Source organism: Pseudorca crassidens, chromosome 13, assembly GCF_039906515.1.
Source record: "Pseudorca crassidens isolate mPseCra1 chromosome 13, mPseCra1.hap1, whole genome shotgun sequence".
In the NCBI taxonomy this organism is placed as follows: Eukaryota; Metazoa; Chordata; class Mammalia; order Artiodactyla; family Delphinidae; genus Pseudorca; species Pseudorca crassidens.
In genome coordinates, this window is record NC_090308.1 from 19945821 (window position 1) to 19958067 (window position 12247).

At 36.6% G+C, this 12247-nt stretch overlaps 1 protein-coding gene across 12 annotated transcripts in view; it reads right to left on the bottom strand.

Moving 5' to 3' along the window:
• The window catches only part of UTRN (utrophin), a 492142-nt gene that overhangs the window by 25409 nt on the left and 454486 nt on the right, over window positions 1-12247 (bottom strand). For all 12 annotated transcript variants that reach the window (XM_067701862.1, XM_067701864.1, XM_067701861.1 and 9 more), the window contains 4 exons: window positions 9210-9346; window positions 4050-4088; window positions 3759-3824; window positions 2606-2671 (listed from right to left, as the gene is read on the bottom strand). In XM_067701862.1, the coding sequence (XP_067557963.1) occupies window positions 2606-2671; window positions 3759-3824; window positions 4050-4088; window positions 9210-9346 (308 nt within the window). The remainder of the gene's footprint in view (window positions 1-2605; window positions 2672-3758; window positions 3825-4049; window positions 4089-9209; window positions 9347-12247) is intronic.

A 12247-nucleotide genomic window follows, 5' to 3' on the forward strand; every position in this document is an offset into this window, starting at 1 on the left:
AAGTACTGATTAAAATGAAAATATTTTAAAGGTAAATATTATACATTTAAGGGAGAAAGAATGACCATTCTATGTCAAACCACTGGATTTTAGGTCCAGAGTAGAGTTTCGAGGGTTAAGTCCTTGTTAGCGTTCTCACTTGATGGAACCCCTGCATGTTCACAGGAAAAGAACCCCAGAATACTCAGTAGTTCAAACTGTGAAGGAGCAAAGAAATTCCAGATTGGCTTTATCAAAGTAAGATTTATTAACATATTCATTAAGAAAATATTAATGTACCAGTAACTGGAAAACAATTTCTCTTTAGTGATTTATACATTCTTACACTATTAATCTCCCATAGAAGGGAGAATTTGGTTCCTTGCCTTTTCCAGCACCTCGAGGCCACCACATTCCTCCATTTTTAAAGCCAGCAGTGTAGCACCTGTAAAATCTCTGTATCTTACCTCTGCTCCTACGGTTACCTCCCCTTCCCTAACTGACTCTCCTCCATCTTTCAAAGACCCCTGCAACTACACTGGACCCACCTAGATAATCCAGGATAATCTCCCCATCTCAAGATCCTTAATTTAATCACTTGTGCAAAGTCCCTTTTGCCATGTAAAGTGACACATTCATAGGTTTCAGGGATTAGGATGTCGACTTCTTTGGGGGCCCATTATTTTGTCTACTTCAAATGCCCTCACCATGTTCCTCCCCTGTGGGAACACTTATCCATCTCCCCTCTAGTCTGTAAGATTCCTGAAGACAGATCGACCTTTATCTATACAGTATTGGACACATGGCAGTGGTGTGCTGCTAAGCGTTTACCAGCAGGTTCTCTACAAGATAAATATATAAAAAGGCCCTGATTTGTAGCATTTTTAATTCTATGGTTTAAATACCTTCCTCACGGCCAATTTAAGCTAATGACTTCACAGAATGTAGAGCTGCGAAAAGATACACAGTTGCAGCACACAACCTGACACCCCAAGAGCATAGATAATAGTAAAGTGAAGTAAAATAATTAGGATGTGATGAGTTTTGAGTATTACTTTTGTTTTTATTTTAACCGAATCTATTGAACTGCAGGTGTATACAAATGAACTTGAATAACGGCTCTGTTTAACAAGAAGCTTACAAACTTCTTGAAAATTTAACAACCAGCTCTCACAATTGCCTCCAGCACGCTACTGCAAGGTAGGGTTACAATAAATATTTGCTGGATGGAAGAATGAGTTAAGATATCTGCTGATAGTATATTAAAATGTATTCAGCTCTTAGTCATCTGATTACTGTCTTTTCTCAGGCACTGGTGCTAAATTTAAAAATAAATAGTGCTTATTCTAATTTGAAAATAGGAGAAACTAAATTTGAGCATTGCCTTTACTCTGTTCACAAGATGCAAAAAACACATTTTAAAGAATTTAAGTTTGGTTTTAATTATTTTGGTTTTAATGATTATTTTTAAATTCTGTTTAATTCTTTAGCTATCTGTCAAACGTGGTGGAAGTCATGTGGATTTAGGATATTCAAGATACTAACCACTTTATAAGAAATACACACTAGGAGGTTAAACATGAAACAAGCATTATGAATATGCTATTATCTTGCTTTGGGAATTGTTCCAAACTCACAGTACATTAATAATAAGGTAAATCACTACTGCATTATTATATAGTATTAACTTGTTAATCTTTGAAATTTAAAATTGAACAATCTCCTGAGAGCTTTTATTTATAAGCTTAATGACAGTAAAACAATTTTTTAAAAATACTGACAAGAAGACATTCCATGTTAAGAGTGCCCTAAGGTATTTCACCTTGGCTCTCTCCATGATCTTTTTAGTATAAAACACCTAAGAACCATGTTCTACAACTTTCCTGGTTACCTTACAGCTTCCCACCAGATCCAGACCACAATGAATCTGTGCGAGTCAAGTAGACTTGACACTCTTGAAATCTTTTAGATATCACTCAGAATTTAAAATGTTAATTCCAAGGTGGTGGAGGGCGGGAAAAGTTCTAAAAGCAAGATGGCACACAACAGTGGGATAATCAGAGGGAAAATATCTGTCTAGAAAGGTTTTTGAAAAGTATTCTTAAGTTAAGGAGGCTTTTCCTAGTTGCTAATAAAATCAGATATTGGCAGAGGAGTTAACACTTTTCAATGAAGAGTGGGGAAGAGATGTCCAAGCCTGTGTGGGTTATAATTATTAAATGGCAGAGACTATGGAGAAAATGTGAGCACACAGAAGGAAGAGAATTTTGCAGAATAGCACATATTCTGTAGAATTACATTTGTTAAATTAACAAGAAATATCAGACAAATGGAATGAATATCTATACCTGTATTTATAAATAAAACAATCTGATTTTCCTGAGACAGATGAGTGGCCAAATGTAGGATTTTTTTCAGCAACTTATACGAAACTAACTAAATAAACATATCCAATTTATACTATCATGGCTTGAAAGCATAAAATCTATGTCGACATTTTTATAACCACACTTATCAATTTTGATTGGGATCAAAATTCAGGGCTGTAATCAATGAAGATTATATCCGACAGCCATAATACAAGAACTAGCTTTCCCAGGCAGCACTAATTTCATGATTTACTTACACACTTCCTGTGGTAGAGCTGCTATCAGTGAGGAAAGACCCATTAGTCCTTTCCATCTGGGCCAGTCTGAAAAATGAAAATAAGGAGGTTAGAGAATGTGGCCATATAGGGCATAGTCGACTGGTACATCCTCAGTGTTCCTTAAACTGTCCTAATTCTCACAAAATACAGAACGGCCCAAATCCCCCAGCAAGACTTTGAAATTAAAACATCTAATGTTGAGCTATATTTCTATCACCACTGCCTTAAGGCCTGGAGACCTTTATTTTATACCATGTTACTTAGTCTCCTAATAGACCTAGTCTCAGAATTGACCTCCGAGACCCTTAGGTCAGTCTTCATTCTCACACAAATCTGATTATGTTCCTCTCGTGTTTAAAGACTCTCCATGACTCCCCTTTACCAAAGGACAGAATCCTACTCCTTAGCAGGTGGGCCCCCCATTATTGGACTTCAGCTTCTGTTCCTTCATTCCTTCTCATCCTTTCCCCTTTCTCTACCTGCAATCCTTTAAATAAACCATGTTCTTTCTTAGCTCAATGCTTTTGAGTATGTCTTTCCAATGGTCCAAGCCTGACTTTCTACCTAAATTTCTACTTGGCCTAGACTCAGTTCAAATGTTACTATTTTATGGTGCTTGAACTAACCTTTTAAGGCATAGGGAGTAACTAGCACTGCCGATGCTTAGTGTATATTTCTTTCCTGAAAGTTTGTACATACCATCAAGACCAGCCTATACTCTATATTGTTTGGGGACTCTAAAATAAACCCCTATAATAAAGCTTTAGCATACATTTAATTACATATTTTAATTCATATGTGCACCCTCTCCTGAGAACACTTTCAATCCCTACTTTTATTCACTGAAAACTGGGTTACATTATCTAAACCCTGCTTGTACGGTGTTTGGATTCTCATGAGCTCAGTAATCACATCCCATGGAGATTTAGTCCACAGAATGTATAGCAGGTGTTTGGTAAAGTGCAAATTACAACATGGAGAGATGAAAGCCCAGCTTTCAAATATAATGGAATCACGACTTCTGCCAAACTACCTCCCTTAAATCAAGGCACGTTAATGATATAAGATTAATACAGAAAGAGATACATTCTGGGTGGCAGTGCAGTGGAGGGCTCCTATCAGAGTTTCTTACCGTGTAGCATACTGTTCTATTCTTGAATGGGTATCATCATGAAACAGCTGAGGAGACTGTGAAGGGCTATAAGAGAGAAAGCAAATAAACAGTTTTACACACAAATGTTGACAGATGTTACTTTAGGAATGTTAGCTTAGTTAAGTGATGAATTTGACATGCAAACAAACCACTAGGATTGTTACCCAGGGGGCAGAAGTATTATTTTAGAACAAGAGCTTAGTAATCACCCCATGCTGAGAAAGCTGATCAGAACATCAGTCTTGTGCATATGGAGCTGTGAATACTCACTCATAGTGCTCTGGCCACATACTGATGAGTGTGATAGGACTGCAAAGAGGGCAGAGGGAGACAAAAGTCATAGAACAAACACTTTAGAGCAATTTAAGACAAAAGCAGTGGGCGTAGGGGTGGGGGACATTCTCAATTGTCTTCCACTCCCATGTTTGGTTGCCCGGAGGTCCACTGTGACAAAATCAAAACTAACAGAAATGACTGTTTATTCTAGAAAAGATACTGTGTATTCAAGTGCCTGCAGGGGCCTTTTCACAGATATTACAGGATATTTGTTATAGACAGCAAACACATCTTTAAGTAATCTGACTGAAAAAAGAAACAGAACGCTCTAAAATACCTCAAAGTTATGTCAACAATAACGTTCCATAACATACCGAAGGGAGATGCAATCATATTTTTGTTTTTCCTGGAGAAGAAACTTGATCAGAATGGTAAAGTTAAATACCAAAGACTACATTGTATATTGATGGCAGAGTTGCGATAAGATGAGAATGTTCTGAATCTTTGCTCAATTTTAAACGTAAAAATCCAAATCCAGGTGTACACAAAGTATCTCAACCTCACAGATTCACTGAAAAAAGATGCGACGCTTTCCTCTACACCCGGCCAAAAGTCTCAATTATCCATACAACTGAAAGCAACTTTTCTAGATCATGATACACTCACTGTCTTCAAACAAAATTTTATCCAGAAGTTCTATCTAAGAAACTGACAAAAGGAACATTGCTTGAATCAGGGCTTGAGACTTGGAACTTGATCATTCAGTATCCCTCTTAGCCCCGGGGGTACACTCCAACCTCCCAGCACTGCCTAGAAATCCCGAAGTCTCCATGTATCCTTTGAAAACAAATGATCCTAATTAAAAGCTAGTTCAAACCCTAACCTTTTTTACTGGAGGGGAAGGAAGAGGAGGGAATACTGATGAATGTGGAAATTTAAAATTCTAAAGAAAATTAGTTTTCTAATTAAGTAAAATCTCCTGCAAAAGCTAATGCTGATTGAAACAAAGAGGAAGGAAAGTTTAAATTATTCTAGATCTACTTGATTCTCCTATTTCTATTACAGATACATACTCAAGAAAAAGTTAATGATCTCATTATCTCCTACTGGGAAGCAAAAGTTGATGTCTGCATAGCAAAGGTTAAAAGAAGATGGAAGGTCATCTTATTGGGATGGAAAACTGAGACTCTTTGGACCTACTTTCAAAAACAGGCATTTATTCAGTGTTTGTCAGAACATCTATACTGTAAATAGACTTAATTACCCATGTATAAAATAGATACAACAACAATGAAACAAAACAGTATTATTCAATAGTCTTTTTACATCACTTTTCATTAACTCTGAAATATGTATGGTGTCAGGTAAATGATTTGCTATACACTTTCTAAAAAATAGGCACTGCTTGAGAGACCATTTCTAAAATTCAAGTGTACTACAACATTCGCTGTGAGCTTTAAATGTAAGAAACATATGTACTTTTTATCTTAATTGAACTCAGAAAAGCTTTGTGAAACTGCTTGACTGGTTCCTGTAAGGTTAATTCAGTTAGCACAATAGTGATTCACTGAACTAAGATAAGAATGGCAGAGGCAGAAAGCTGAATTGAAGTTTCTCAAGAGAAAGTTTTTTATATATTGTGAAAATTTCTAAGAAAATAAATAAAGATTACAAAAACCCAAAAGTTTAGGCTTTATTGACTTCAAAGTACCTTGATTTGCAGAAAAAAATGTTAAGTGATAAGCTTTTTCATTTAATTCTAGAAGAGGAAAACTGGGCAATATTCTCCCTGCATTGTTAGAATCTATGATTAAAGGGGGTTAAAAATAAGACCAATCTATGTGTTAGCCAAGACTTCATAATGCGGCCTATCCCTGCTTTCGAGAGTAGTGTTTGAACAGAGTTTGGTTAATCACACACTAATATGGAAGGAATCTGACTCTACTAATGTTATATGAAATATAAATCAGACTTTCTTTGAAGAACTTCGTGACTCCTTTGGTGCCTTAAATTCTCAGCAGACTGTTCCTCATGCTTCCAACATTTTTGCCTTCTGAAGTCCATTTCTCCCCAGGCAGAGTAAGTGCAGTCCCAGTGTGCTCTAACATACAAATCTTCAATGGCTCCCCACGGCTCTCAAGTAACCTACAAACACCGTGGCATGGCCTACAAGGTCCTTCATTATCTGGTTCTTGCTTTTCTCTCCATTTTCATTACTTCCCATCCCAGTTTCTGAAACAATCTTGTCTTCAGGCTTTTGAAAATGTTTGCCTTGGCTTGAAACTCTCCCTCTCCTCCCCAGGCACCAAACACTGAGCGTTTGGCCCTATTACTCTTTCAGTTCTCCAGGTTAGCTGTCACTTCCTGCCAGTGCAATGCCCCCACAACCATAATTCTACTTACTATGAATTGGTTCTTGCTACAGTAAGAACTTAAAAAAACATGAAACTCATCTACTCCACCTTAACCAATACCAGGGAGAGGTGTCTATTTTACTCCTTTTAATCTTCAGGGAAACCTTTTTGGCCAGTAAATCTCACTCAATTCTCAAATTTCTTTGTCACTCTTTGAGCCTGTTTCTCAGGTTTATTTTCAACGGTAACTCTTTCATCAAGCCCTACTCATTTATTTTGATTTATTTTTTGAAAAAAAAATCTTGCATAGTTATAAAATTAATCGAATAAGCCTAATCATGGATTTGTTTACCTTCTTTTACTAATTTTCCCATAAATCCCCTCCACGCACGCATGTATAATTACTGGATAGGGGATAAGACCTTACATTTTGCAGAGATGAAAGAGAAAGCAGCAAAAGAAAATTCTAATCAGCTTCATATATAACTTCAACACATTTACCACTTTGCTGGTTTTTCTCCAATGTTCTCTTCCCACAAATAGGAGAATAAATGAAATCAAATTTTTTACTACCCACTCATGTAAATTGTTACACCAGAAGATTAAGTGGCCCTGTACTGGAAAGGGCTCAGTAGAAAAATGAACTATACTGACTCCAAGAAGGCATCCTAGGAGTGAAAAAAGAAGAAAACCTGCCCAATGTATCCAGTAGCTCATAAATCTTTTTCAAAAACGATCTTGTGACATCTGACTTAATCTTACACTCCTCCTTTTCTTTCTCTTGTTTTCCTCTCACTGACAATGCTGGTAAATTTATGTTAGCTAAAATGAAGCATCTTCAGAGTTACAGCCAAAAATCATAGCACAAAATTATTTGGCACACTTTTCTGTTCTTTTTTACTTTCACTGAGTCACCCAGAATAGAATGATTGATGTCAGTGATTACTTTGACAGTGAAAGGCAAATTATCAAAATTGCTTAAAAGGAGTTTAAAAGATCTATCTATCTGTATGATTCATATGAAGGATGCAGATATCTGGGACATAAATGGTCCCAAATGGTTTATCCAAAGAGTGAAAGGCACATCACTATTTCAAACCTATCAAAGTATCCTATAAATAAAAGCACTGTGTGATAATTCTATGCTTCAGGCAACTACTCCAAAGGTTATTTAGATCTGATACCAAGATAAGTAAAATTCTGTCTTTATTAGAAGGTGTTCAGCATAGTTAAGCTATATATTGGATACTAAAAAAATAAGAATGTATTATCATACACTTCTGAAAAAAAAAGAAAAAAATCTACCCACAAAACAGAGGACCAAAAATATACCTTTCCTTATGGATTTTAAGTATTTTTTTTTTTTTTTTTTTTTTGCTGTACGCGGGCCTCTCACTGCTGTGGCCTCTCCCGTTGCGGAGCACAGGCTCCGGACGCGCAGGCTCAGCGGCCATGGCTCACGGGCCCAGCCGCTCCGCGGCACGTGGGATCTTCCCAGACCAAGGCACGAACCCGCGTCCCCTGCATCGGCAGGCGGAGTCTCAACCACTGCGCCACCAGGGAAGCCCTGGATTTTAAGTATTTGAGTAGTGTCCTTTAAATTGAAATTGTTTCAATAAAATTTCTTCTAAAATGTACTGTGGAAAAAATGACTAGGTGGCATATATCCTAATTGTACAGAATCTGAAATCAAGCAAGGTTATCAAAAAGTTTGAATTTCTTGGTATGCTTTAAATGAGTATGTGGTATTTTTATCTACATACACAGCTGCTTTGTATTTCTTTCTGCTGCACACCCATAATGTTACCTATAGAGGGATAAAAATACCTACTATGCTTTGGTTGTGGTCTTTCTTCTACTTCTTAGCAGTTCAACAAACTAAAAAAAAAAAAACTGCACATAAATGTAGCAAAGCCCCTGGTCTATAGGGTTTTATATGGAAAAAAAATTGGACTAAATAGTCTATCCCTCTATTTTGACATCTTTGAGACATGGACTGTCATAATACACTGGACGATTACTATTCTCTGATTATCTCTCATATACACAATAAAATGAATTATGAGTTTTGAAGGTTAAATGTCAACACATTTTTATACTTCTTATTACAATTTTCTCTACTATATAATGTAGGAAACTCCATACTTCACACTTCGGAGCTTCTCTTCTGTAGTTATTTGAGAGGGCATATTTCTGTAACTAGAACTTCACTATTCTTTACGACTAGGCACTCTGCTATGATTAGCAATAAAAGTTAATTCCCCCCAAGATTCAAGCACAAGAAAATTGCCTTGGCAGGCATATTTATGCTGATATTTTTAAAAAGTGATTCAAAGATTTAAAATCATATTTATTTTGATCTTGATGTATAATTGTTTAGTAATTTAAAATTTGCTCTTGCATTTCTTCTGGCTCACTTTAAAATTTCTTTTTCTTTTCATTTCAGGCTATAAATTGCTATTCTCTGCTTTATAATCCCAACGTAATTTTGTTACTTGAAGCTTTGTTTCATTTATGTTTGTAAACTCAAATTATACACTTTTAAGAAATTTTGTCTATTTCATGTTTAGGAACACAGGCAAAATTAAACCTGGAAGTTTTGCTGTATCATCAAAAGCAAACAGTCAAAATTCATGTTGTGAAGACTGATTCCAAGTTTATTTTACCTCTTTTAAAATGAAACATTTTACCAAAACACAAATTCTTTTTGGGTATCAGATTTCTCTTTTGTCACTAACATAAAAGTAGCAGATATAAGAGCATATACAAATACAAGTTTTACTAGTAAAATTAAACTTACGTCTCTAAGTTGTCACCTTCAAGAACTGTCTGGACAGGCAGGTAGCCAAGCCGAGGATGTTTGGCAAAGTATTTCTTTGATCTGAACTTATTCTTCAGCACCTTTGTGAAGTCCCGTACATCTTCCCCAGATGTTGTCTATGAGGTTGAAAAAATTACACTTTTCTCATTAAATGGAAGGAAGGAGACAACTATCTACAATCAAATTAGAGTAGATGTAAACTGATGCAATTACATGACCACAGTTTCAGTAGCTTTATGTATGTTTGGAATAGCGCACAAGGGCATAACACATGGCACTCAGGACTCATCATTAAATATATCCAGCAATTAGTTTACAATTTTAAATTTTCTGTTGAGCATAAACCATAAGTAGATAATTTCCCCAATATGTTAAAAATCGGGCCTAAAAGTAAAATTAGTTTTGGCAATCTTACTGGTTGATTACTTTCACTAAAAAAGCTGCAATATGTTACTAAACATTTGGTGATGATGAAGTATTCTGGATATTATATGGTTTTAACTAAGGTGAATAAATCAGGCTGAGCTATATATACAGCCTGTACAAGTCAATATACATTGTAATCTAGAAAAGAGAAATACACAAGAGAGAAAGTGCAGGGCCACACTGGTTCTCTGTATTGCAAGAAATAGTCAGATTCTTGTTCTTTTCCAACCATACAAATATATAATTATTCGACATGGACTAAATTACTAATGGCCATATAAAATGTGACTTTTTAAAGAAGCATTTCAAGATGACTAGTTACTAATCATTTAGGGTGAGGTGGGCTGAAATCTACCCCAACTCCCAAGCCCTCATCCACTCAATGAACTGTTCTCTGAGCCCCAGTTTTCTACTCTGTATCATCAATTCTAGTTTTTTTTGGAATATGTTAAACAGACATCAACTTTGGTCCTTCTGAAAGTGTATTTAAAATATGGATGTGTGCAGAACTGAACTGAAACCTTGGTCATCTGACTCCTAGCCGGCTATCCCTTCTACAGCTAGACAGACCTCACGCCAACCTCTTTACAAAGCGAAACCAGAGGACTTTTCTATGATAACAAACTGAGTACTAAATATATTGACTTACCTGCCACCTGCTTCCCTCCAGGCCTTGCACCCTACCCAGTCTGTCTTTTCCCTCATGACAAGCATGCCCAAGACTCATGCATACTTGTTTCGCAAACAGAAGTTTAACAAAATGTAATTATTTTTTAAAACAACTGAATTGAGTCAACGCTTATGTGGTTTTGTTACTTTCTATTTGCTCCCATTCCACCTAAATATGTCTTCTTCTAGTAAACAGTTAAGGAAACTTTTGATTCTCTAAGCTTGCAGAGCAGAGAGAAAACATAAATCAGCCCAAGCTATTTATACATCAATCTTTGCTTTATTTAAAAGGATATGTATAGCAAGCAAAGCCCACATTATCAGTAGGCCTTGCTATCAGACCCACAATGTCAAATCTTTTCCTGAATAACAAAGAAAAAACTATATAATGCCTGCAGTTATATAGATACAGACCCTCCCAAATATAAAGTGTAGAAAATGAGCTATTAACGGGGGAAAAAAAAAATCCAAGGCACTCTGTAGAGGAAAAAGGGTTGCTATAAGAGGATGGTTTGGGGGTATTAAAATCTAACCAGGCAGAACAGGAGAAAGAAGCAGAACACAGTTGGGAGTAAAGAAGGCAATATTTAGAGACACAATGCCTGCTACAGAGAATAAAGCCAAAAGGATATATCACTACTATAAAGGACATTTGGGCTTTTAGCAATGGGTATCACAACCACAGATCATTAAGTTTATACATATGTTTATCCTGAATGTTTTGGTAAAGAGACAAAAAAAGGAAGAAGCTTTCCATGATAGAAATACAAAAAGAAGGCCCCATGCAATAATAAGCATTTATGACCCAATTTATTTCTATGTCTGTCCTTAACACACTGTTAATATACAAGGAGATAAAGAAGTAACGGCCGCCAGCTTTTACTTGGTCCATTTCCATCTGGCAATAAGAAGGTTTTTATTGCTCTGGCCAGTGATTTTCAAGCCATATCCAGGTCTTTAACTCAGGCAGCCCTGAGTGGGGTGGGTGGGAGAAAAGGCCAGGTGGGCAAGGCACCGGGCCACTTCCCCAGTCTGCCTCAGCCAGGACAGCGTACAATACAGTGGCCTTTAGTATATTCATGGCGTTGTGCAACCATCACCAGAATCTAATTCTAGAACATCATCATCACCTCAAAAAGAAAGAAAGCCTGTACCGATTAGCAATCATTCCCACCCCTCTCCCCACCCCCATCTCCTCCCCTCAGCCTCTGGCAACCACTAATCTACTTTCTGTTTCTGTGGATTTGTCCATTCTGGACATTTCTTATAAATGGAATCAAATAACATGTGGTCTTTTGTGACTGGCTTCTTTTACTTAGTATAATGTTCTTCTAGCTTATCTCTATTTTGGTTTCAATGTGAACTCTTGCTTGGGAAAAAAAATGACACATCATTAAAAGTACAAGTCCAATTCTGCATCACACATTCTTTAGCTAAATACATTCAGGACATGGAAGAACAAAGCAAAACCAACCGACCAACAAAAAACAAACAAAAAACACCTACCTGCCTCCCAAAAAGTTATAGCAGGGGTTTCAGATAATGCTCAAATTTGATATTTAGAAAAAATGAGTGCATTCTCATATACAGTGCTAATGAGGAAAAAAAAACTACCACCAGCAGTTGTAATCTAAGGGCACTAAATTCACTAATGCCATAAACTTTATGCAATATTAAAAGGAAAAGTGAAAAGTAATTCATCCCACAGGAATGTGATTCTTTAGCTGGGATAGAGCCAAGAAAGTGAATTATGCCTATTTTCTCACCAAAAAAGGTTAAAATAGGGTATTCCCTGGCAGTCCAGCGGTGAGGACACTGCACCTCCAATGTTGGAGGTGCAGGTTCAATCCCTGGTCAGGGAACTAAGATCCTGCATGCCGCGTGGCGTGGCCAAAATAAAAGGCTTAAATATATTTGTACAT